This window comes from Candoia aspera, chromosome 1 (genome assembly GCF_035149785.1).
Source record: "Candoia aspera isolate rCanAsp1 chromosome 1, rCanAsp1.hap2, whole genome shotgun sequence".
Taxonomy (NCBI): Eukaryota; Metazoa; Chordata; class Lepidosauria; order Squamata; family Boidae; genus Candoia; species Candoia aspera.
Window position 1 is genome coordinate 294,525,298 of NC_086153.1, and position 24,215 is coordinate 294,549,512.

General features: G+C 38.6%; 2 protein-coding genes across 2 annotated transcripts; one reads left to right on the forward strand and one right to left on the reverse strand.

The window, feature by feature from the left end:
• The first annotated feature begins 970 nt into the window (after positions 1-970).
• GEMIN2 (gem nuclear organelle associated protein 2) lies at positions 971-12,438 on the forward strand. Its single transcript, XM_063290069.1, has 10 exons — positions 971-1,134; positions 2,047-2,131; positions 3,011-3,100; positions 6,154-6,213; positions 6,462-6,575; positions 7,434-7,478; positions 9,446-9,514; positions 10,513-10,623; positions 11,028-11,086; positions 11,716-12,438. The coding sequence occupies exons 1-10, from the start codon at positions 1,013-1,015 to the stop codon at positions 11,753-11,755; spliced, it is 795 nt and encodes a 264-aa protein (XP_063146139.1). The 5' UTR covers positions 971-1,012; the 3' UTR covers positions 11,756-12,438.
• A 1,031-nt stretch (positions 12,439-13,469) lies between these two features.
• On the reverse strand, positions 13,470-21,174 carry TRAPPC6B (trafficking protein particle complex subunit 6B). The gene is made up of 6 exons (XM_063290070.1): positions 20,925-21,174; positions 19,808-19,875; positions 18,341-18,458; positions 17,027-17,110; positions 14,672-14,765; positions 13,470-13,755 (listed from the first exon to the last, which is right to left on the reverse strand). Exons 1-6 carry the CDS (start codon positions 21,018-21,020, stop codon positions 13,724-13,726), a joined length of 492 nt encoding a protein of 163 aa, XP_063146140.1. The 5' UTR covers positions 21,021-21,174; the 3' UTR covers positions 13,470-13,723.
• Between the last annotated feature and the right edge of the window lie 3,041 nt (positions 21,175-24,215).

Sequence of the window (24,215 nt, forward strand, 5' to 3'; positions counted from 1 at the left end):
CAAACACAGTTTTCTCAACCTTCTCTTTCCTCTCAGCCTATTCACACTTCCTTCATATATTGGTTTTCTTATCCAACTCTTTCTTTTTCTCTATATAACCAAGCCTTCTCAACGTGTTTCTTTCATACTGGTATTCATAGAAGCATGCTATGTATGCGTTGGAAAGTGGCCTTCAGGGTGCTGACAGGCATTGCTATGGGATGGAAGATCCCAGGTTCAGTATCATGCCTCACCCCAAAACAGCAACCAGTAGTTCCTGCTTTTCCTTAAACCACAGTCTTGCTCCCTAACATTTGATGGCCATTGTTTATTCTGCAGGACTCTTGGCATACAGTAACCGCCAGTAACACAGTGAGATGGGGGAGAAGTACTAAGAATATTTCACTTTAGTATGACTACTGAAAAAAGTAGTGCTTCGTTTAGTATTTTTCCTCCGTCTTTGTGAAAGACTGTATGTGGAGCTAGTTTGTGCAGATGCGGATTCGAAGGGCAAGCCACTTGCGACAGCTGGCAAGCAGCCCCGATCTGGAGCAATGCATCCTAAATCAGAGCCTTTTCTCCTGGCTGTTACCGTGATGGTGCAGCTGTCGCACTTAGCATCATGGGGCCTTGCCTTCCAGTCCACAACGTCAGAACGTGCCCCTCTGCCTCAGAAACTGCTGTAAAGTTTCCTGTATGGAAATACCCTTCACACGAGCATGTATGAATGTAATTCCTTTACACAAGCTTCTTTGAATAAATCCAACCCGTTAGATCTAGAACTGCAAAAAAATCTTCCAGAGACAAAATAAAACGCCGCACCGAGTTCTCAGTTCTGAAACGGGATGAAGTGAAAAGAAAAGCGAACAGCCCGTTCCCACATTTAGCCTCTCGGCCGTGCGAAGAACGTGCGCGTGCGCACTCGGTCGGGTTCGACTCGCCAGTCGCAAGCGTGGCGCCGCCAGGAGCGCCGATGCTTCTGCGCATGCCCATTGCCAGTGCGCGGTGAGTGCGGCGTGTTTCGAGCACCTCGATGGAGTCGGCGGTGGAGGAGTTGATGCCCCGCCTCTTACCTGTAGAGGACTGCGACCTCGCGGAAGATTTCGACCCCACGGTGCCCCCCCGAACTCCGCAAGAGTACTTAAAGCGGGTCCAGTAAGTGAGCTGTTTGGGTGGCGGCGCCCGCCGTGGAAAGAGGAGGGAGGGCGGGCTTGAGGTTGGGGATGCGCTTGGTGAATGGGCGAAGTTGGACCGGGTCGGCGCAGGACTGGCGCCGGCCGGAGGGGCCGTACTGTTTACTTCCGTGCGGTTGAAACAGATCCAGTCCGCGCGGCCCGCAAAGATAGCTAACGATTGAGGATAGTGTGAAGGCGCTCTAATTTTTTCGGCGCTACCAAGTGGACGCTAATATTTATGGTTGCCGCCGCCTTTAGCGGCTTGCTTAGGGGTAAATGCGACAAGCGTTTCTTCCATAAAGAGGAACGGTTCCGGTAGGGCCTGACAAATTATTTCAGAGGTTCTCCTGTGTATAGTCTTGATGCTGATAATGCAGTATGGCGGTTTGTTTTTGTGCGGGTGGGATTTCCTGCACGAACTTAAGGTGGGCTAATAATGAAATGTGGCTCTGAATCTATCTACTATCCTTTTCATACTGATTCCTTTAGGTTTTGACATTTTGTTTTTAAGTTTAGTAAAATTAGTTTAGAGGAGGTTCTCACCTCCTCTCCAAATGATAATTAAGGCATGCAGACCTGGATTAAATGGAATTAAAGGCACCTGATGCTTTCCTCCATTGTGCCATGAATTTAAACTAAATTCATTATGATATGAAGGAATACATTGTCTAGCCTAGTTTTGTTCAAACTGTAATCCATCAGATGAAATGTAGCCGTTAGATATGTAACAAACCCACCCACTTTTTCATATTTTGACAAACCCAGACTGATGGTCAGATAAAGCTGGAATAATTTTTAAGACTTTTCCAGGCTTAATTTGTTCATTAATCCTAAATTAGGCTTGATTAGAAATTAAAAAGCATTTGAAATTTTGAACATTTTTATTTTGTAGGATTGAAGCTGCAAAATGTCCTGATGTTGTTGTGGCCCAGATCGACCCCAAGAAACTGAAAAAGAAGCAGACTGTAAATATTTCAGTAGGTTTTTTAAAATCATCATTATAAGCATAATGAAATAAAGGGACTCTTCTCATGATTGGATGTCTTCAATACAATACAGTTAAGACATTGCCCATTTTAAAATAAAAAACTTTATACAATCCATCTGCATGGTGTCTAGTCCTGCAAAATGGAACTTGAAAAAGTGGCTGTGTTAAATTGAATAACATGACATTATTTTTATTATTATTACTGAATTTTTTTATTACAAATTTTTTAAACAGGAAAAGGATAAACATAGAAAATAATATAGTAAACAGAATTAAGAAAAAGAAAAAAGATTAAAAAGTACAGTAAATAAGAAAAAGAAAAGAAATACTTAAAGAAGTGACTTCCAATCTTCCTTACAGCAGTTACAAACATACTTATTGTCACTTCTCCCCCATCAAGGTTACATCCCATAATTCACTTCTTCCCATATATCAATCAGCAAATCCAAAAATCATCAAGTCATAGAAACCAGGAGTCTGTGAGTTCTAGTCCCACTTTAGGCATGAAAGCTGGCTGGGTGACTTTGGGCCAGTCACACACTCTCAGCCGAACCCACCTCACAGGGTTGTTGTGGGAGGAAGAGGAAGGAGTATTATGTACGTTCGCTGCCTTGAGTTACTTATAAAGTAATAGAGGCACGATAAAATATCTAGGGGGGAGAAAATCCATGAAGGGTTTCCAGTCTTTTAGAAAAGTACTTACTCTTTTGTCCCTGATCGAACAGGACAATTTTGCCATTTCTGCTAATTCTGTCGTCTTCACAGTCCAGTCCTCCATTGTGGGTAGCTTGTATTTTTCCATCTTCGTTCATATACGAATAACGTGACATTCTTCATGTTCTCATTATATTGCCTGTGTTTTCTTAAGCTTTCAGGGTGTCAACCTGCTCCTGAAGGATACTCTCCAACTCTGAAATGGCAACAGCAACAAGTGGCTCATTTTTCAGCTATTCGCCAGGTAACTGCATACAACTATACAAATTCAGTGATTTTATGTGGAATGTTTCTCATGATGGTGCCGATTCTGGTCGTTGCAGCCATAGTTCCCATTTTTAGGAAGATGGCATTTTACTACTATAACTGTTTGCTGTCAGTGAGAATTCCCAAAGCATAGGACTCACAGGGTGTCTCTCAGCCAAATCTACCTCACAAACTTGATACTATGGGAAAAGTTAGGTCTTGTACTGAATTTACATATATAAGTAGTCTTCACTTAACAATAGTAATTAAGCCCAGAATTTCCGTCACTAAGCAATGTGGTTGTAAAGCAAGATGACATTGCTTAGCGATGGCAATCCTGGCAACTCCCCTTGCCATCATTAAGTGAATTTTATCAGCTGTTAGCCTGAGAACCCACCCCAATCCAAGCCATTCTGGGCTTGGTCCCTCCCAGTCCCGAACACTGCCTTCAGCTCCCCCCACCCGCCTATCTCCCCCCCATCTCTGCCCTTTTGGAAGCCCTGCCCCCTGCCTTGTGGGATGGCAAGCAGACCTGGAACCATGCGGCTCTAGGGCTGCAGCCAGCTCCAGCCTCTTTAGCCCACCCACGCAAAGATCTAGCGGGTGGGCTTGGGAGGCTGGAGCTTGCTACGGTAGCTACCATAGCAAGCTCCAGCCTCCCAAGCCCACCCGTACAAAAATCCAGCCAAGCCCAACCACCATAGCAAGCTCCAGCCTCCCCAGCCAGCATTCGTTCATCCAGCTGCCTCCTCTCCCAGTTCCCCGCACCGACCTTTGACTTTTTCACTCAGCCGCCACGGAAGAAGCAAAAGTGCCTCATTGCCAGAGCCAGCTTCTCCGGCGAACGTTTCCGCCATGTGGCTCCCTTCCGAACGCTGTCTCCCAAAGCTTACACTACCTTCTCAGAGCCTTTAGAGAAGTTTATGCTATCTTCTCAGAGCTCCAAAGGCTCTGAGAAGATAATGTAAGCTGAGAAGACTTCTGCTTCTTCTGCAGCGGCTGAGTGAAAAAGTCAAAGGTCGGTGCGGGGAACTGGGAGAGGAGGCAGCTGGGGTGGCTGGAGCTTGCTGTGGTGGTTGGGCTTGGCTGGATTTTCATGTGGGTGGGCTTGGGAGGCTGGAGCTGGCTGCAGCCCCAGAACCACACATTCCGGGTCTGCTTGCCGCCCTGCAAGGCAGAGGCAGGGCTTCCAAAAGGGCAGAGATGGGGGGGAGATAAGCGGGTGGAGGAGTTGAATCACCCCTGCAACTATAAGTGTGGGCTGGCTGCCCAGCACCTGAATTTTGATCACAAGTTCTAGTCCCACCTTAGGCATGAAAGCCGGCTGGGTGACCTTGGGCCAGTCACTCTCTCTCTGCCCAATTCACCTCACAGGGTTGTAGGGAAAATAGGAGGAAGGAGTACTAGGTATGTTCCCCGCCTTGAGTTATTTATAAAAATAATAAAGGCGGGATAAAAAAAATATTTTTTTTAAAATTTCGGGCAGAGGTCATAAATCCCTTTTTTCAGCACCGTCATAATTTTAAACAGTCACTGAATGAATGGTTGTTAAGTGAAGACTACCTGTAAATGCATATGTAATAAAGTAGTACTAATAGTATTAGTAGTAGTAGTAATATTCCACTTCGAGGGCTTAAATATCAATTATAAGGCACACTCTGAAATGAAATAATGTTATTTATTTATACAGTTTGTACAACAGCAGTGACGCTGGATAGCGTACAGCAGGGTTCCCCAAAGTGGTCAGTATCAACCCCCAAGGGTTGATGGGACTATCCATTATTATTATTATTATTATTATTATTATTTGTAGTACTATTAGATAAAGTAGTATTAAATTATTTTCATGTAATAAATGCTTGGGGATCGATGAACTATCTGAAACTTCATGAAGGGGTTGATGAGCTGAAGAGTTTGGGGGTCCTGGTGTACAGAGTTAAAACCAACAGTTAGAATAACAATCCAAATAATACATGTTCGAGGTCGCAAACAAACTCCCAAAACCCAGTACCAATTTACAGTAAAAACATGAGCCTGCAGAACTCACTTAGCCTCCTGGCCCAAATGCCAGGGGAAACAGCCAGGTCTTTAGGGCTGTGCAGAAAGTTAACAGGGTTGGGGCCATCTGGATCTCCACAGTGCAGGTACTACAACAGAGAAGGTGCAACTTCTGGATCCAACAAAATGACTTATTTAATAGAAGGGACCTTGAGCATGCCTTCCCTGCTAAATCTGTTGGGGCAAGACTATGAGAGTCTTCAAAGGCAGCACTATGTAGAGCACATTGCAGAAGTCTAACCTTGTGGTGATAACAACATGAGTCACTGTAGCCAGGTCCTCCCACTCCAGGAAAGACTGTGGTGGGTGCACCAGCCACAGCTGGGCAAAGACCCTCCTGGCCATATTTCCAGCTGCCTCTCCAGCAGGAGCCTTGAATCCAGGACAAGCTACTCTCTCAGGGGATCCTGCCACCTCATCAAGAGACAGCACCAGAGCTAACAGAGACTGGCAAATAACTCCAACGTGCTAGGATTTACCTTCAACCTGCTTCATCTCATTCAGACACCAAAAGCCTCTAGACACCAGGACAACTTCGATAGCATCTCCAGCTGAGCCTGGATAGCAATATAAAATTGACTGTCATCTGCATATTGATGATATTGCACTGAGCTGCCAAATGAACTCTCCCATTGGCTTCATATAGGTATTAAACAGCATTGAGGAGAGAAGCTCTTTGAGATACTTTTTTATAGGAAGTGGTATAAAATGAATTTAATAATAGGATTGTAATCTGCTTTAAATTTAATTGATTGTATACATTAAGGAATTAATTAAATCTTCATAAATTTACATACAGCTGAGAATAGCCACTCTGAAGCAGAAATGAATGTTTAGCAATCCAAATGAATAGTTCAGCAAGCATAATCTTAGAAGAGCTATTTGTTATGTGAGAAGAATGCCATTTCTATGCCACCTGCAAGTATATGATAAAAGTAATCAAACATTGTCAATTAGAAGGGCCTTTTAATTGATCAAAAGTTTATCTTTCAGAGTGTAAACAAGCACAGGAATCACTGGAAAGCACAACATTTGGACAGCAATGTAACAATGGTGAGTAAAATGTAATATTTTAGCATACTATAAATTTACATATATGCTATTAATGGCCATTAATAAAGATCTTTCTTTTTCATTTTGCTCCTGAGTTACACTATGTTGCCTTAATAACTGTTTTAAATTAAAAAAAATTAAGGCTGGAGAATCTTGAATAGAGGAAAATATTTTTTTGCAAAAACAAAAACCCACAACAAATCAGTTCATTAAATAGGAAAAATAACCTGATTTTTTTAATTCTTCAGCCCAGATCAGATGATGAAGAAGGTTGGAAAAAATTCTGCTTAGGTGAAAAGTTATATTTAGAGATAAGAGATCAAGTCTCCACTGATGAAAATCCAGGAATTGATTATGTACAGGTGAGTGTTAAATCTGGCCTAAATTATTATACCACCTTTAAATAGCTGTATTATGATCCAAAGTTTGTATGCATGTCAGATGTTTAAAGTTTGTACATATGATAATCATCCATAACTTCTACAATATACCTTTGTCCAATACAACATAGAATCTGTTCTGCTCCTGCATATACCTAGAATATCGATTTTATATATTAAGTACAAAAAAGTCATCTTCAGAGACTAATATCAGATATGTCCCAGTGATGGTAGAGGCATATTTGGTGGAGTTAGACAAAAGGTCTTCTCACTGGCTACACTTAAAGCTATGCAGCCCACTACCCTGGGAACCCAAATAGGCATGGGACCCTCTTGACCTTTCAGTAATTGATCAAGGCATTCCTTTTTAGGAAAGTATTCACTCCATACTCAGTGTACAGCCTTATCAAAACATTATCTGCTTTCTCTGTCTGTTCCTTATAGAGAACTTACAAAAAAGGATAACATTATTGTATTGAAGACTGTATTCTTTGTATTTCTCTTTCAAATTAGTTTAATTATGTACTGATTTTAATTGTCGGGCACATGGTCATGCATATACATTAGAAAGGCAAGATACAATTTTTATATAAATAATTATTAGGGACTGCATTTGGAAAGTTCTTCAGCTTCAAAAGAAGCAAATGGTGATGGTTGCATGTATCACTGGATCTTAACTACATTATATTTTAACAAAGCTCTAAAAGTTAGAAGTATCTAAACAGTCTTTCCTAAGGAAATGGCAATAACGTGCTAGTCTTCAGATCTAAAATTAATTTAAGCGTTTAGATTTCCAACCATTTTTAAAAATCCAAAATATTCTGGTATCTTTTCTTTCAGATTGGCTTTCCTCCATTACTGAGCATTGTTAGCAGAATGAATCAGGTAGTTTACTTTTATTCTCTGTTTCCATTTACATTCGGTCTTGGTGGGATGAATCCAACTTCGCCTTTTTTCCTACCTGCCTCCATAGCTTGCTAGAAAATCCTGAACTTGAATAATCCCAAATAGAGATGTATTGCTTAGGAACTGAAGAACCCTAAAGGTTCTCTCTTAGCCTTAAAGTAATGATAAATTTTAAAAAACGTTAGATCTAAATTGTTTTTTAATGAGAGGAAAGCATTTTTAAAAGGCCCAGAAAAGATGGAGAGATACAAAGAATTCTCCATTTCACCTTTTTATCTGCTAGGCTGCAACTAACAAGGCATCAGGAATTTCAGACAGTTCAGTAAATAATAGAATTGCCTTGCTCATAGCTGATGGCCAACTCTTTATAGCTATACTGTCATTTGTTTAAATATTTGTTGACTGATTGTTTTAATTTATATGCCATTGAATTTTCTAAACTCATGGAAGCTAACAACAACAAATTAAAATACAATAAAGTCTTAATTAAAAATACCGCTGAGCTGCCGATCGGAAGGTCGGCGGTTCGAAACCGCGCGGTGGGGTGAGCTCCCGTTGCTCGTCCCAGCTCCTGCACACCAAGCAGTTCGAAAACATGCAAATGTGAGTAGATTAATTGGTACCGCTTCGGCGGGAAGGTAACGGCGTTCCGTGAGTCATGCCGGCCACATGACCACGGACGGGTCCTTAGGGACAACGCCGGCTCCAAGGCTTAGAAACGGAGATAAGCACCGCCCCCTAGAGTCGGACACGACTGGACTTTACGTCAAGGGAAACCTTTACCTTTACCTTACACCATAAAAACAAGCCACCAGTATAATAGCTAATAGTAAATAAATATCTGATTACAGATGGCAAATAGTCATTTCTTAAAGGCTCTCCAGATAAGTTGTGTCTTTAAAAGCTGCTGGAAAATTCTTAGTGAGGGGGCCAGTCTAACTGCTAAAAAGAGGCTATTCTATGACATAGGTTCTATGGTGGAGAAGCAATATTTTCTGGCCTCAGGCCTGCCTCATGTCATGGAAGTATCCTATCCTAATAGTGTCTCTTCTCAGAAGCAGCTAGTGGCATGCATACAGTTATTTTCATAAGTTTACATGAATCCCTTTCACTTGCAACAAAATTATTTTCCAGTTTGCTGTCAATAGGGGGAAAAAATGATTAGGAGGGCCTGTAACATAAAGAATCCAATAATGTTCACCAGAAGAGAGAGAGAGACAAAAAAAGGTAAACCAAAACAGTACATTAATAGGAGTCAAAGCGGTGAACTTTGAGAGCTCTCTGAGCGGTTTTGTATTTTTTTTTCTGTAGTCTTTTTTCTGTGGATCTTTAATTGGCTTGAATATATAAAGGTTATATTATGTATTTTCATTATATTTTTTGCATACTTTAAAAAATTCTTTTTAGGACAAGCTGTTTCAGCAACTGTTTCATTAGACTGTAAAATATTACTTTTTTGTACTAGTTATTAGTCATTAGTGGGACGCGGTGGCGCTGCGGGTTAAACTGCTGAGCTGCTGAGCCTGCCGATCGGAAGGTCGGCGGTTCGAATCTGCGTGTTGGGGTGAGCTCCCGTTGCTAGTCCCAGCTCCTGCCAACCTAGCAGTTCGAAAACATGCAAATGTGAGTAGATGAATAGGTACCGCTTCGGCGGGCAGGTAACGGCGTTCCGTTTAGTCATGCCGGCCACATGACCACGGAAGTGTCTACGGACAAACGCCAGCTCTTCGGCTTTGAAACAGAGATGAGCACCGCCCCCTAGAGTCGGACACGACTGGACTTAATGTCAAGGGAAACCTTTACCTTTACTATTAGTCATTTGTATAATGACTAATAATAATTCTTATAGCATTTGTATAAAACATCTAATTATAAATCTGTGTAATATACTAGGAAAGAAGCAACCACTGTGCAAAACTTTAACAGCTGCTTCTCTGTCCTAAAAGGCAACAGTGACCAGTGTCTTGGAATACCTGACAAACTGGCTTGTGGAGAAAGAATTTACTCCAGAATTGGTAACTTGCAGTTTTATGTTGTAAGAGGCATATCACCGTTGAAATTAAATTAAAAGAAACTAAGCTTATGTTTCTTAACAATTTCTTTTGATTTGGAAATGTCAGTATTAGTACTTGCCTTGCATTTAGTAGAGCTATAAAAAGGACACGTCCCTCTAAAATGCATGTTTTTGTACTGCTGTTTTAGTATTTCAAATTGCCTTCAGATCTTAGTGTCTACTTTCCTTTTATATAGATTCTGTGTATGCCCTAGCTGTATAAAAACCTAACTTGGTGGTTATACCATTAAAACTAAATTTTAAATCTGTTTGTTACATCACTGAAGGTGGAGTTTAATGCCTACAGTTCACATCATTGTGCACAAGATTCTATAAAAAGAATAGCAAGTCAGCACCCACTGCACACTGAAATGGTTCCCCATAACCCTTCTCATTAAATCTTTCGAACCACCAAATACGAAATTTCGGTGTTCTCATGTGAAATCTGTAAACAATTTGTCATTCTCACACAGTTTCATAAACCAAATTATCATTTAATTTTTTTTTTAAATGTGTACAGACCTTGTGCAGTGAAACCCAGATCCTGGAAAGATTGGTGGTCCCTTATAAGCTTTGTTAAATACTGTATCTGCATTAATTGATTTTGATGTAAGAAATATTGGTTTATGCCCATTTACCTATGGTCTTATCACCATGGGATCAAATACACATCGATAAACAATAAATCTGTTTTCACTTTAAGTGAAATTTAGTGGTTTCCTAAATTCTCATTTAAAAACTGTAATAACTAGACTGAACCTAATTACTACTTGAAGCAGGGACTACTAGGAATTCCCAAATCTGTAGACAAGACTAGGAGAAAAAAATCCCAGGAGGTGACAAGGCAAACCATTTCTGCACTGCTGCCAGGAAACTGACATGGACTTGGCCATGAAGGGACACAATGTAGGGAAGATTTTACCTTCGAATTCTCATTGCAATTTCTTAAAATTTCTCTAGGGCAGATGGCTTTATGCTTTGTTAGCTTGTCTGGAGAAACCATTATTACCAGAGGCTCACTCTCTAATTCGACAACTGGCTAGGCAGTGCTCTGAAGTGAGGGTACTGGAGGTAAGATGAACTAATTGAATATTGCAGGGGAATACTGAAAGATTGTGATCATGCTAATAGTTTGAAGCCTTCATTTCTCTGAAACATGTTCATTTTTGTGCATCTTGTTTCTTTGATGTTTCAGAATGATAATTCAAAACATGAGAAAAGGGCAGTTGCCGTTATTATACTGAATGTTCAAAATGTTGACATATTTTACTGTTTACAGTCTTTGATGAATTCAGTGAATATCTAAAAGAGATAGTTCAGTGTTTTCTAGATATATTTACTAGTGCTGTCCATCACAGACTACTGCCAAAATCCATTATAATTTGTTGGAAATTTGTAACAGTTGTTGACATAAAACAATTGCTCGAAATTTGGCCAAACAAACCACATTAATGCTTTTCTTCCTTCTAATGCAGGAGAACAAGAATGATGAAAAAGTGTCTGCTCTAAACTTGTTAATTTGTTTGGTTGGAAGGTATGGCAAATGATTTTAACTACTAAGTTGGCTATTTAAGGAAAATAAAATCTGAACCTCTCCACCATTGTCCTCAGGAGTCTGCATCATTGCTTATATGAGCATTGTTCTGCAATAGAACGAACTTGTAATTTTTACTCAATTTTACGTTCTGTTTCTTTCCGGAGACTTAAAAGGCAGTAATCAACTGTTACTAGGTTATACTACAGAATATTACAATATGCGCTGGCAACAACTAGTATATAGCCATATAATTTCTCTTTCTCTAATTTCACCTCTGCCCTTCTCAAGTCTTCTCATTCATTATTGATCGTACAGTCTGATCTATTTTCATGAGTGTATTGTAAAGAGGAGAGGACTTAAAATTGCATAATGACATTCATAATGATTGCAACCTTTTATAAGGTCTCTCCATGCTGTCTTAGCTTAAAGTGTCACATATTCTGTAATTCCATGCAGAAGTTAAATTCAGGGTATCCTGGATTAAAAAGATTGAAAGGCACCTGAAGTAGTTAAAATAGTATAATTCTCATACTACATCAGTGTTCAACTCAATGGAAATTTAGACAAACTATGTAGTGGAAGTACTGCCTTTCGTCATTCATGGATTTTTTTCTCCCACCTAACAGGTATTTTGATCAACATGACCTGGCTGATGAGGCATCCTAGTAAGCATTTGGAAACTGTACATGCACAAAATGTCAGTCATTCTCAGGCAGGATACCCCTGCTGTCAGTCAGCACTTTTATGACTGAAGTATGAAGAGTGGACATGCCACATGTTCCAATGTGACCTTACTGGACATGGTGTCATTGTACATTTGTTTTTAAGAAAATAGATTGATTTTAGCAAGTGAAGATGTTAATAAAATATTTTCTTATACAATTATTTGCCCATAATTCAGTTGATGTGAGATCTACATACAAACTCTGCATGTCTCCTTATTCAAAGTATTGCACAATGAAGCAATAGGCTTTTATCTTATTAGAGCCCAACAGAACTGAAGCAGACTAATAAAAAAGCTATTTACATTGAACAATAAAATTTTAAAAAAACATTAAGTGTGAACATGGCGGCTTTAAAATACTGCACTAATTCGGTCAATGCATCTTGGAAACACTATGGAAATAGTTCGCCATTGCCTTTTTTCAGGATGTTTCTTGACTTTCTCGTCTACCCTACCACTCTGGGATTTCCTAGTGGTCTCCCATTCAAGTATTAACAAGGTCCAATCCTGCTTAAATTTTCTGAGGAGCAAAATTCACCCAGGTACTCCCATCTGCTGTGACCCTTCATTAGATAAAGTAAAACCAGTCATATTTGATACCAAGCTGACCTATACTGTAGACTTTTATTTAATGTGAATTTCCTTTGAATAGTAGATTGATAAAAGGAAATAGTAATTCTATATACTGTATGGAATTGTGGCAAAGACTGATCTAAGTGGAGTCCTTGGTGCTCTCTGAGCTTGGTTGTTTGCTTGCAGACATTTCATTGCCCAACTAGGTAACAACAGAGAGCACAACAGACACCGCAGTTCCTGAGCTACATATATTCTCTTACTGATCTTTAGAAGCAATTGCATTGAACATTGTTTATACCTAGCTGTAATGATTCATCCCTCCCCTACTGTTAACCACTGCTTGTTCAGAAGCACTGCAATAACTTTGATAAAAACACATACATATGAACAATATTTCCAGTGTTGCCAACGTTTAAGCTAGATTCTGACCATTATGTCAAATACTTAGCCAAACCAGATCAATGTCTGTTTCTGAGGAATGTATTTGGCTATAAGCAAAAGATTACTTCTTGAACATAAGGGCTTTGATTATTCTACCTTCCTATAATTTTTAGTCTCCATGTACTATCAGTTTCAATTTGATGGGCAAGATTTCTAAATAGAACTTACACATGCCCACTGGGAGCTTGGGTGCTACCCTACAGCCACTTCACTTTTTAATTGCAACATGTCAAAACCAGTCCATTAATTCTAAGTCCTTATTTTAATCTTATAAGGAAAATCCAATAGATAATAGAAATATGAAAGCTAACAATTCATATGACTGAACTGTATTACGTAAATAGCAGATAACAGCTCACACATCTATACATTAAATATGATTTGGAACAATAACTGCCCAGTTCAAGTCTAATTGTTAGATCACAACTGTTTATGTAATTATTCAAACTTTCAGCCAGATAAGCAAGTGCATTCTTTTTTTTTTTTTTTACTGTATAACATCATTTTGTAACAATTTTGTTGTCTATGGAATATTCCTAAACGGTTTCTGGGACTGAAAGCAGGAATACCATTCTCATAGCTCCATGGCCCTGAACCATGTCAACATTGCAAAATTAAAATTGTGTAGAATTAACCAGATACTAGAGTTTGGCATTTATTTAGGATATTCCATCCATCCTTACAAACATGTAAAATTCATATTATATTCATGGACACACAAACTGAACATAATTAAAAATCTAGCAGCAAATCTATGAAGAATGGCAATTGATCACATCTGGAAAATTAATGTATTTGGCAAAGCTGACACATAATACAACAAAGGATAGCTTCACATGGTTATAAATAAAATACAGTTCATTCTGTCATTTTACAGAGCAAGAGAATGAATTTTATATCTTCTGTATCATCACTTGAAATTTACCTGCAAAGAAAAAAAAATTGTTAAGGGATACTTGTTTTATCAGAAACAACTTCTATGTACTTCAAAAAATTCTAGTCATGTTCCGTTGCAAGCATTTTGAAGTATATTTACAGTGTAATCTGTTCACTGTCTTGATGAGTAGAACTTGAGTAAGTAAAGTATGGGACTACAATCTGTTTCCTCTTCAATTGATTACTTTCACATCTGAAAACCCCGATTTTTTTTCTATCTAAATTTGAACATAATTCAGCGCATTTTTACTCAAAAAGCCCTCTATGTTCATACGGTTATTAAACAGGAACTGTATTAAGTGAATTGTGGGATAGAAGAGAACACCGAATTGTGGGAGAGAGTAGAAAACAAACAGCTACTCTTCCATTCCTAGTGCTGCAAGAGTATCTGGCTTTGTACAACATGTAGAGAAAAAGCATTGTGACATTTAGGAAAGATCTGTTCTGACTAAGCAAAGACCACACTGAGATGAGGAGAAAGTCTCTAGTGTTTTATTACTGCTATTGTAGACAGGTAATCCTACCAAACTGAAGAAGCGTGGGAAAACCCAGACAGATAAACTCCAAAAGTCAAGGCGGGTCTGTTCTGTGTCTCTCTGAATGGCCACTCAAATTCTCTAAACTACGCATGCGTTTTCCCCCCTGGATAGGGGCCCCCTCCTGCTCACCATCAGTACTCATAACAAGATCTGTGAATTGAAGCAGATGTCCTGTTCAGCTTAACAATTCTAGCTGGACGTTACTGCCAACTCACATTATTTCTCACCAATTTTGCATTAAGGTACAGTAAAGTTTCCTGTTCTAGTACCAGTATTTTAAAAACGTTTTGTAATTTCACTTATCTTGTGTATTAAACAGAAGAGACAGCAGATTTATCTCATTTTGCTAATACAACACATACTTACATGCAGGCATTGTTGAAACTTCAGCTGTCACAATACTCTTTATTCCCAAATTTGATAAAGCACCTCTAATTAGTCCACACGTAAATGCCAAATACTGCAATATATACCAGAACATACACAATAAAACTCTAATCTTAAAATAATTTACACAACTCATACTGAAGAAGTACAAACTTATTTCTATGGCCTGGAAAGGAAGAGGCTTGCATGAAATTTCAAACCATTAATGGCTCAATGAGGTAAAACATGGAGAGGGGCACTTTTAATGTTATTTGCACCTTTTTCAGACTTGGTTTAAAAATACTTTTATCATTCCCATTAGAAAGGAAAAAAGTACAATATTACAGGGCTAGCATCGTTTTTCTCCCATAATAGTAAGGGGGGGGAATGTAAAGAAAATGGAAATACTTGGATCCTGATCCATCTCTGAAACACACATTTTGCCCTTTCTGCCCAAGTTCCAATGGAAGCTATACAAATGAGGCTTTGCAAAAATGGGCCTTTTCCACCCAAAGTACTCCATGGCCAGAGATCTCCGAAATCTTACGGTTTGTAAGACATTTTCTAAGAATTGGAGGATGACAGAGTCAGAAGGGATTGTTTAGGCCAGTGTTTCTCAACCTTTTTTCACTCATGGCCCCCTTCCGACCTTGTTTTTCTCCTGTGGCCTCCCATCCAGGTCCCATTACCAGATACAGACAGCATACAGTAACTGGTGCATTTTCTGGCATCAACAAGACAGAATTTGCAGTATAATACACTTCACCTTTCTGTGGCCCTGTTATATTTTTTCACCTGTGGCCATCTTGAAATATCCTAGGGCCCTGGTTGAGAACCTCTGGTTTGGGCCATCAAATCCAATCCCTTATTTAATACATAAACCCAAATTAAAGCATTCCAAACAAATGGCTGTTTAGCCTTCACTGGAGCACATCCAATGAACACAAGCACTTCATCTCTTTGGGTAATGGATTTCACTGTCAAACTATTTTTACTGCTGCAAAGGGTTTTTTCTATAAAATTCAACCAGACTCTGCTTTGTGTAACTTAAATCCTTTATTCCATGCCCTCCATTCTGAGACAAATAAGAACTGCCTTCACTTTCTATGTAACAATCTTTCAGGTATTTAAAGAGTGTGATCATATTCCCCCACTCGCCCATCATCTTTTTTCAGAGTTAAACAATACCCAGCTCCTACGTATCTTTATATTAATTTGTAATCCCCTAATTATCTTTGTTGCTCTTATAATTTCTCTGAATCTTGAAATACAGTGCCCAGAACAGTATTCAAATTGACTGATGTCAAGTGGAGTGGGTTACCTCCTGTGATTTGGAAATTATACTTCTGTTGATACAATGTAAAATTACCTTCATCTTTTTTGCAGCCATATCACACCTCCAGCTCATGTTCAGTTTGCAACCAACTACTACATGCAGAAGGCTATATACTTAGCCATCTTAAATGTATATAATACTACAGTCCACCTCAAAGGTTACTTGAACAGGGAAACCAATAGCCAGGCTGTTCAGGAGATGGAGTCAGCATACCAATTATACATGTTGAAAGGATCCCATACTGCAAAGGCAATCTGGCTCTTTTTCTAATAATGAAATAAGATTAGTTCCTCTAACTGCTAATTTTATACTTAAGAGCCTTTTCAAAATAGGTTGAATGCAGTTCCAAAGAAAAAGAAGAGATAAAGGACCTATAAGCAAAAATCTCTTTTGTCTTATAACACTGGCATGAGTACTAAGATGCTTATCTAATAGCTAGAATACGCTTAACTGATTAGATACTTTATAGACACATATTTCCCATCCAATATTTATCTTCCAAATCTCACATAAGAGTCACACAAATTAAAAAACAGCATGGTGATTATACTGTTCAAAGATTCATCTGAAAGAATAACAGCTTAAACCAGGTAGAATTATTGGACTGCACATGCTAGCACCATATCCTGTGTCCTTCCCACATATATCCCCATGTCTTCTTTTAGATTTTGTAACATTCAGTAGCAAAGTGCAGACAGATTTCTAGTCACATATCTTTGAGTAAAAACAGAACTCTCCCTCAGATATGAAGAGGGAAAGACTGGCAAGCACTGCACAGTTTATCACTTTACCAGGTTTTAGCTCCTCGTATGTTCAGACAAATCAATACAGTATGCATAAAAGGACCAGCATAATATATGTAATACGCAACCTGTGCACGTAGAGAGAAAGGGAAGGAGCAGGAAACCACAATTCCATCTTGCCTCCGCACACATATATGGAGAGAGACAGGGCTTAATGGCAATCCATTAAAGAACTGACATTTTAAAGCTACTTTGAATATGATATAAAACACATACCTTAGGTGCATGTTCCAAATATTGCTTTCCTGCAGACATTTGAGTCAAAAGACGAAATTTGTTATCCTGAAGTACGTAGATACCCTGCAGAAATGAACATTTTCCATCAGTATTTTCCACTTTAAATTTTATTTGATACAGTTATATCCTGCTATTCTTTTTAATGTCTCACACATTTCTTAGAAAGCTGATCCATGTATCAATAGAATTTGTTAAGATTGCCCATGTATAACCAAATCAGAGTTCGTACATTTTTGATTAGGGATGCATTAGCAAGTTTACTACTGCAAATATAGCCCTCTTATCCTCAATCAACTTAGAATCAGTTTTCACACTTTAAAAGTTAATCAGTCAGTTCCTAGCTGTCAGAGTTTTTTTGAGTCCTCTTGGACTCACGTTCCAAAAAGTATGAGAGAATCAAGTGAATGACTAAGGAAAGAGATAACAGTTTAAAAAAACTTTTAAAAGTCTTAAGAGTAGTAGAAGATAGCTAAAGGTTAGGAATAGCCCAGTTTGGGGAAATAGGGGTAGAAAAAAAAGAAGAGATAACAAAGGGGTAGAAAGGAGACTAGTAATCAAACAAGAGCTAGGAAATTTACCAGGAAATAAAGATGCATGCAGAAAGCAGTATACATTGCACGGGTTTATACATGCAAACTGAAATCTAATCGTGCCAAATGAAGCAATAATTCGCATTTCTGAATTTACTATCATGACTAGAAAGACAAACAATCTCCATTATCACTTAAATCTTCAAAACAATATTTTATTGGGGGGGTGTTAGTGGACTCAGACATTTAGCAGAATGTCATCAAGTGATTTAATATGCATATATATGCATTTCACAGAATTGGAATACTTTCTAGGTCTTTCAGAGGAATACACAGGAAATATGGACAGAAAGAAGTCAGTGAATTATGCTGTGTAATGTATCATCAGCTTACCCTTATGATGATCAAATTGACCACAGTTAAGCGTTATATTACTCAAGTTAGGATTCATTTTAATATTCAAAGCAACTTTCATTATAAGTTTGTATTAATGTTTTTAAAACTTCAGTGAAAGTATAGGCAAAATATTATTCAAGACTAGAAAGACTAATGATACTCATCAAGGAGAAAAATAATTGCATTGTTAAATAAAACAAAAAAAATAACTTGAGCCCTGTGTACATGTTGCTCTCATTTATGACATCCATATACCTGCCAACATCTATGCATGGGATTCAAATATCTGAAAAGGAACAACATAGCAAAGTAATGGAACACAGTTTGACTGCCTGTTCTACAGAGTCAATATTCATTCTTACAATACCTGATGGTTGGTCCTGAGATTATCAATTTGTTTTTTGAATACAGTAGTCCAAAAATCTTTGCAGATAAATTTCATTATATCTAATTCATCCTTGAATCGGGCAGTATCTTTGGTGAACCTGAGAGAAAGCAACCCAAATAGCAGCAGCGCTTGATCATCTTCTCACAGCTAATACAAACACTTAGCTGTAAGTGAAACATTAAGTCAGAAAGCTAAAAGAAAAATGTGCACAACCCAATCAAACCTAAAATACACCAACTGATTTTATAACAGGAGATGGTTGAGGGGCTACAGCTGAGTGGCTGAACATATAGTTTGCATGCAGAACATAGAGGGCTCAGTGGGCTACGTTGAGAAAATGGCAGCTTCTTTGCTACTGCAGCCTCTAAGTTATAAATATAATACATGCAATATGCAGTTATTTTTTTGAATACTATTTGCCAACTTTCTCTTAAATTGCAACAATGCAAGCTATTTTTCATTTTTTATTTATTTCCTTGACATTAATTACAAAAATATAACAACTTAGGTATCCTTCATTACAGATAAAAATACTGTGTTTGAATATACAGTACAGTATAAATGAAAAAAATATGTTATATTTCTAAAAACAAAAGGAATCCAATTGGAAAAATGTAGGTAGACTTATATTAAGAGCAATGAGAGATTACCCCCAAAAAATTAAAATGAAGAAAAAGTATCAGAATAGTAATTCCCCAAATTTCTCCAATCCAAATCACTTTCTTCCTAATTAATTGGCAATATAAGATCTAGCTTTACTGTTTTACCATCTCCATCTCTCCTCTGAACCCATTTTCTTCTTCAAAAATGAATAAAAGGGTATATCGTAACATGTGTGCAATGATAATTTGACAGTTAAAAACTCACCAGTCATTGATCTCTTAGAAAATACATTGATTTATGGTTCAGTACGGCACAAAACCTCGTAAGCATTCCCTCCAGCTACTGATAGTCAATATTTCTGACCCCTAGTGTTTTCTTATACTATTTGTGTGCAGTGCAACCTTCCCAAACCTGAGACCCACTAGCAGCTGTGCTGGCTGGATGTGGAAAAGGTTGGCTAGAAAAGTTTGCTTTAGAATAAGCAACATTCTTTATATAGTAAGATGGACTGAATGTGTATTCTGTCTTAGAAGAACATTAGTAACCCTGGTGAAGTACTTTAAAATAGGGAGGGATGGCCAATGGCCATGCTTAATATTTTCAGAGGCACTGAGGACCACAAAGTGGGTGATGCCAGCAAGGGCACAGAAAGTTTATTCTTAGTGTAATACACCTATTTCAGGCATTGCACTACAGTTTCAGCTATTTTTCACCGCAAATAGATTAAAACAGTTCAATTTTTAGCAGAGATGGTCCAAGGGTGTTCTAGGGGCTGAAAAAGGAGGTTGGGGTAACTGCACCCTATTCTAAATTGTCAAAAGAGAAAGTAAACATTCCACTCACCTTTCAATTAATCCTTGTCCTACTCTAAACCCCATGTTTTCCAATTTTGTAATACAACGCCCATTTTCCTGTAATTATAAAAAGAGAACCTTGTAGCAGTTGTAAATAATCTATTTTTAAATAGCTTTTAGATGTTCTACTTTCAGTTGTCTTTTACCTCATCTATTTTAAAGTAGAATCAAAATGTAATCTACTGTGACACTTGTCATGCAAGAGCAGTAGATCTGAGACAATCAAACATGCACATATTATCCTTTTATTGTGCTAATAAGGGACAGTTTTAGTCTGTTGTAGCAAAAACACAGTCATGTAGCATATGAAAGACTGCCAACTGTTAATAAGATGGGGGGTGGGAGGTACCCAAAGCCACTTCATTGGATATAAAGGTCAATTCCACCAGGAATGGAAACAGGACCCTGTCAGCCTTCATGAGAAGCCACCTCTGTCAGGCTTTGCCTCTCCTGTAGCCAAAAGGATGTGACAAGAGTAGGGATTTACAACTCCTTCAAATGGGCAGTTTCTGTCTTCCGAGAAAGGCAAGCATGGTTCATAAATAATAGAAATGAAACTTCGGAAATAAGTAATCAGGTCGGTAAAATAAAGCCATACATTTACCATTAGAAAAGTAAGGTTTTATATTATTTTTTTTTAAAAAAACCAAAACTCTTTCTTATGCTAAAATGACAACAAATCATTTCTGTTCTCTTCAAACCCCCACTTCTACTATCATTCCGTGTTGCCCAGTCTCCACAGCCAACAACAGGAAGAGAAAGGTATGAATTCAGCACTACCCTCCACCCCCACGCCCTGGTCGGGTTTATCCAAAAAGACCTCCGGGCCCGCACCCCCAGCACGGCGTCTAAGCAATCTGTTCAGCCACCGAAGCCTATGAAACACTCCGGGCAGGGCCACCACACGATCCCCAAAGAGGCGCCACCACCCAAAGAGGCGCCACCACCCACTCACCCTGAAGAGCCGTTCCGAACCTGGAAGCGCCCACTTGGCTCTCGGAAGAATGAGTTGGAGAAGCTGTTTTCAAACCGAAGGACTCCCAAGGCTCGCTTCTTTCCCCTACACGCGAGAAGCGTCGGGCTCCTGCTTAGAAACTCGCACTCACCCCATCGCCTTGCTCGGCAGCGCGGTACAGCCCGGACACCATTTCGTTGTGTAACAAGAGGAAGAGAGCTTCGTCCGCCATCTCCGACTTGTTCATACCAAGCGGCCCCCACCTAGAAAAGAGATCAAATCCCCCCGCCCTCCCTCCGGTCCTCCCCGGTGCAACGCAAACCAACCTCCAGACCTCTTGTTAAGACCCGAGGCGGCGCACCAAGGCAACCGGAGGCAGCGGCGTCGGGGCGGAGCTCCTGGACGTTCCGGCCTCCGTTAGTCACGGAGGCCGGCGGGTGGTGCGCTCTTCTGAGGAAATAATAGGCGAGGGATAGCGTTATAGCGTTTTCTGAACACGCGCTGGGTTCCTTTCGGAATAATGAGTAATTTTCTTGCAGAAAAGAAAGAACGTAAGAGAAATATATTTATTATGGTGCAGTGGGTCAATGGTTAGTAACTATACGGGACTCTAGGCATGATTTTACTGTTGAGAAGAGTGGTAATGGAAAGGAATCAGTATAATTCCTTGAAAATTTACGCCTTAATGTTGCAATTCTGCAATCACTCGTCTGAGAATAAGCGCCATTAGTTTTTGGAGAAATATAAGATTGCACTATTTAATATAAATGATTAATAAATTGACAGTACAATTCTATACACCTGATTAGAAGTTAAAGCCTATCAAATTCCAGATATATCTCTGGAAGAAACTGAGAATTTTTTCATAAAAACTGCATTAAGCTGTATGTGGCAATTGAGACAGCACAGCTGCTCACATTTACAGACATATGTAACATACATGTTAACACAGATGTTCCAGCATACTCATGCCTAGATATCTGCACTCATGCATACATATGGATGCTGGAGGAATTCCTGACAGCCAGCCAGATTTTTGGATTTCAACTTAAAGTATATTTAATTACACATTGTGTCCTATAGAATACTTTTTAAAAATAATCCTGTACTACATAGTATTCGCATTGATTAAATCATTTCAGGGATAAGTATACTATCATTGCTGGGATATTCATTTAAAACTTTTTAAAAGATGCAAATTAAACTTATTACACAAGATAAATATCTATCTGAATAATTTTCTGAGAGTTTATATATGAACTTCCAGAATCACTGAATATCTGTAAGAAAACTAATCATTTTCCTAATATCTCCACAATCCTCCTTCACTAAGCGCTATGTAAATATGACACACATTTATACTTGCACAATACACAATCCATTCCTGGTTACCTCGATCTTACAATTTCAGTAGTATAATTAAAGATGTGAGAAGAGTCATTTTGTTGTTTCTACTGTAAAATAAGTAAGAGATCAGAGATCTTTGTGGATCAGTTGATAATTATTTAGCAGTCTACCACTAGATCTTGATCTTTATTCCCATCCCTGAATTAGACACTGGGTTCATATTTGTTGCTAGACTGTGTTTGTTTTAACCATAATTTGTTGAACAAACTGTTATGTGCCCCAAGTAAAAGGGCATTATTTCAATTAGCAAATTGTGGCATACTACAAGGCATTTAAACAACAAAGGATGTTTCAGAAGTGAAGAAGATTGTTTGCAAAATGCTTTAGAATTTTAATGTGCTGAATAGGGTATTTTGTAAGATGTGATATTCATTATTAAAGGCTAATAATACTTTCCTTTAGTAAAGAAATAGATGCATTAATCATAGAACAGAATAACGCAGCTAATGCTTTCCACAGTTCCTACAAGGGTTGTCCATGAATAATATAATGGGTAATAATGGTAGCTGTAATTATAAGCTCTGTGAAAGGGTCATCACATCAATTGCTTGTCAGATTGTTCTTTTCTTTATTGCAATTAGACTCTTACTAAGATATAAAATTTAAGAATCTCTGCAGAGATGTGAACTCATGTCAGTTTATCCCTGGAGGGAATGCTCTGTGGAATTTTTTTAGCCTAGTAGATAACTAGTAGACAATGACTAGTAGATATTGTCTTTGGACTAATTCTTACAAATGATTGGAATAATTGGATAAGGCGTTAAATGGAATTATTCCTCAACATCTTCTTATCAAATTAAAAAGACATCTGACATGCTAGTACATCCTAGTGTTGCCTAGAAACTCAGGCACCCCGAGTTTGGCATGGAGCTGATTAAAAACTTGGTCCCTGAATTTAGGAGAGGGACTAACTTTGCAAAATGGCTTTTTGCTTACCTGAAAACACGAATCACACAGTAATTCAGGCAAAAGCAAAAGTATTTATTAAGGGGCGGTCAAGTCCTTTTATACGGTACAGAGACAAATGATACATACATCTGGTATATGTGATATGTCATAAAGCAAGTAATCAAACAATAAAAGACATTGATTACATGTGAGAATTGAACAATAGAAAACATTGATTCTAGATAACATTCCACAAGTGGCAAATTTATGGGTTATGTCCCTTTCCCAGCCAGGTTTGTATCATCTTAAAACTTCCAAGTGTATTCAAGGACTTTCAGAATAGGCTCTCTATTGTTTAGTTGCTGAAAAGGCTAGTTTTTGCATGTAAAGGAAAGGGTTATAGGTAAAAGGAAAGCATGGTTTCTTTAACTTGAAAAGAAGGCATGGATGCCATGCTTAAATGCTAATATCACCTTTATTAAAAAGCTAATAAGCCTAAAATTCTGGGTAACACTAGAAGTCTACTGAAAGCCTGTCTTTGGCTGTGATAGTAGTAAAGTTTCCCAGTCACTATTTCTGCAATTTGATCAATATGTTATTTGCTATTGCCTTCTTCCAGGATACGTTTCCAGCATTTCTACAACACTAGCTATCTCCCATCTCATTGTTTCCAGTTTTGGATCCAAAGAAAGGCCAATATTGAAGACTTTTAGTCCCATTACTGACTGGTGTGCAGTCTAGGACATAAGCCCAGGATGTAAGGCACTAAATAAATGTATCGGAGTATTTATTTTGAGAGAGACACTTTGGTGTACTGGAAACCAGGAGAGGGCGAGTTCTAGTCCCTCCTTAGGCATGAAACCAGCTGGGTGACCTTGGGCCAGTCACTCTCAGCTCTAGGAAGAAGGCAAGGGCAAACCACTTCCAAAATCTTGCCAAGAAAACCATAGGAACCTGTCCAGGCAGTCGCCAGGAGTCTATAGTATTTATGTTTATTATCCATCTCTATCCTGCCACAATCAAAACGGCAGCTCACATAGAAAAAATAAAGTGCAACACAAAAATTAAAACACAATACTGCCAACTATTAGTAAAATAAAAAGATGGCAATATCAAGTCACTGACATTCTAGTTTGCCCTATTTAAT

What these genes read in the sequence shown, in the direction of transcription:
- GEMIN2 (XM_063290069.1), top strand. Translation starts at nt 1,013, where the DNA reads ATGGAGTCGGCGGTGGAGGAGTTGATGCCCCGCCTCTTACCTGTAGAG. An exon ending in TGGACAGCAATGTAACAATG is followed by an intron (nt 6,214 to 6,461) that starts GTGAGTAAAATG and finishes TTAATTCTTCAG; the next exon opens with CCCAGATCAGATGATGAAGA. An exon ending in CAGGAATTGATTATGTACAG is followed by an intron (nt 6,576 to 7,433) that starts GTGAGTGTTAAA and finishes CTTTTCTTTCAG; the next exon opens with ATTGGCTTTCCTCCATTACT.
- TRAPPC6B (XM_063290070.1), bottom strand. Translation starts at nt 21,020, where the DNA reads ATGAACAAGTCGGAGATGGCGGACGAAGCTCTCTTCCTCTTGTTACAC. An exon ending in GGACAAGGATTAATTGAAAG is followed by an intron (nt 18,459 to 19,807) that starts GTGAGTGGAATG and finishes GCTTTCTCTCAG; the next exon opens with GTTCACCAAAGATACTGCCC. An exon ending in AGTTTCAACAATGCCTGCAT is followed by an intron (nt 13,756 to 14,671) that starts GTAAGTATGTGT and finishes TTTTCTTTGCAG; the next exon opens with GTAAATTTCAAGTGATGATA.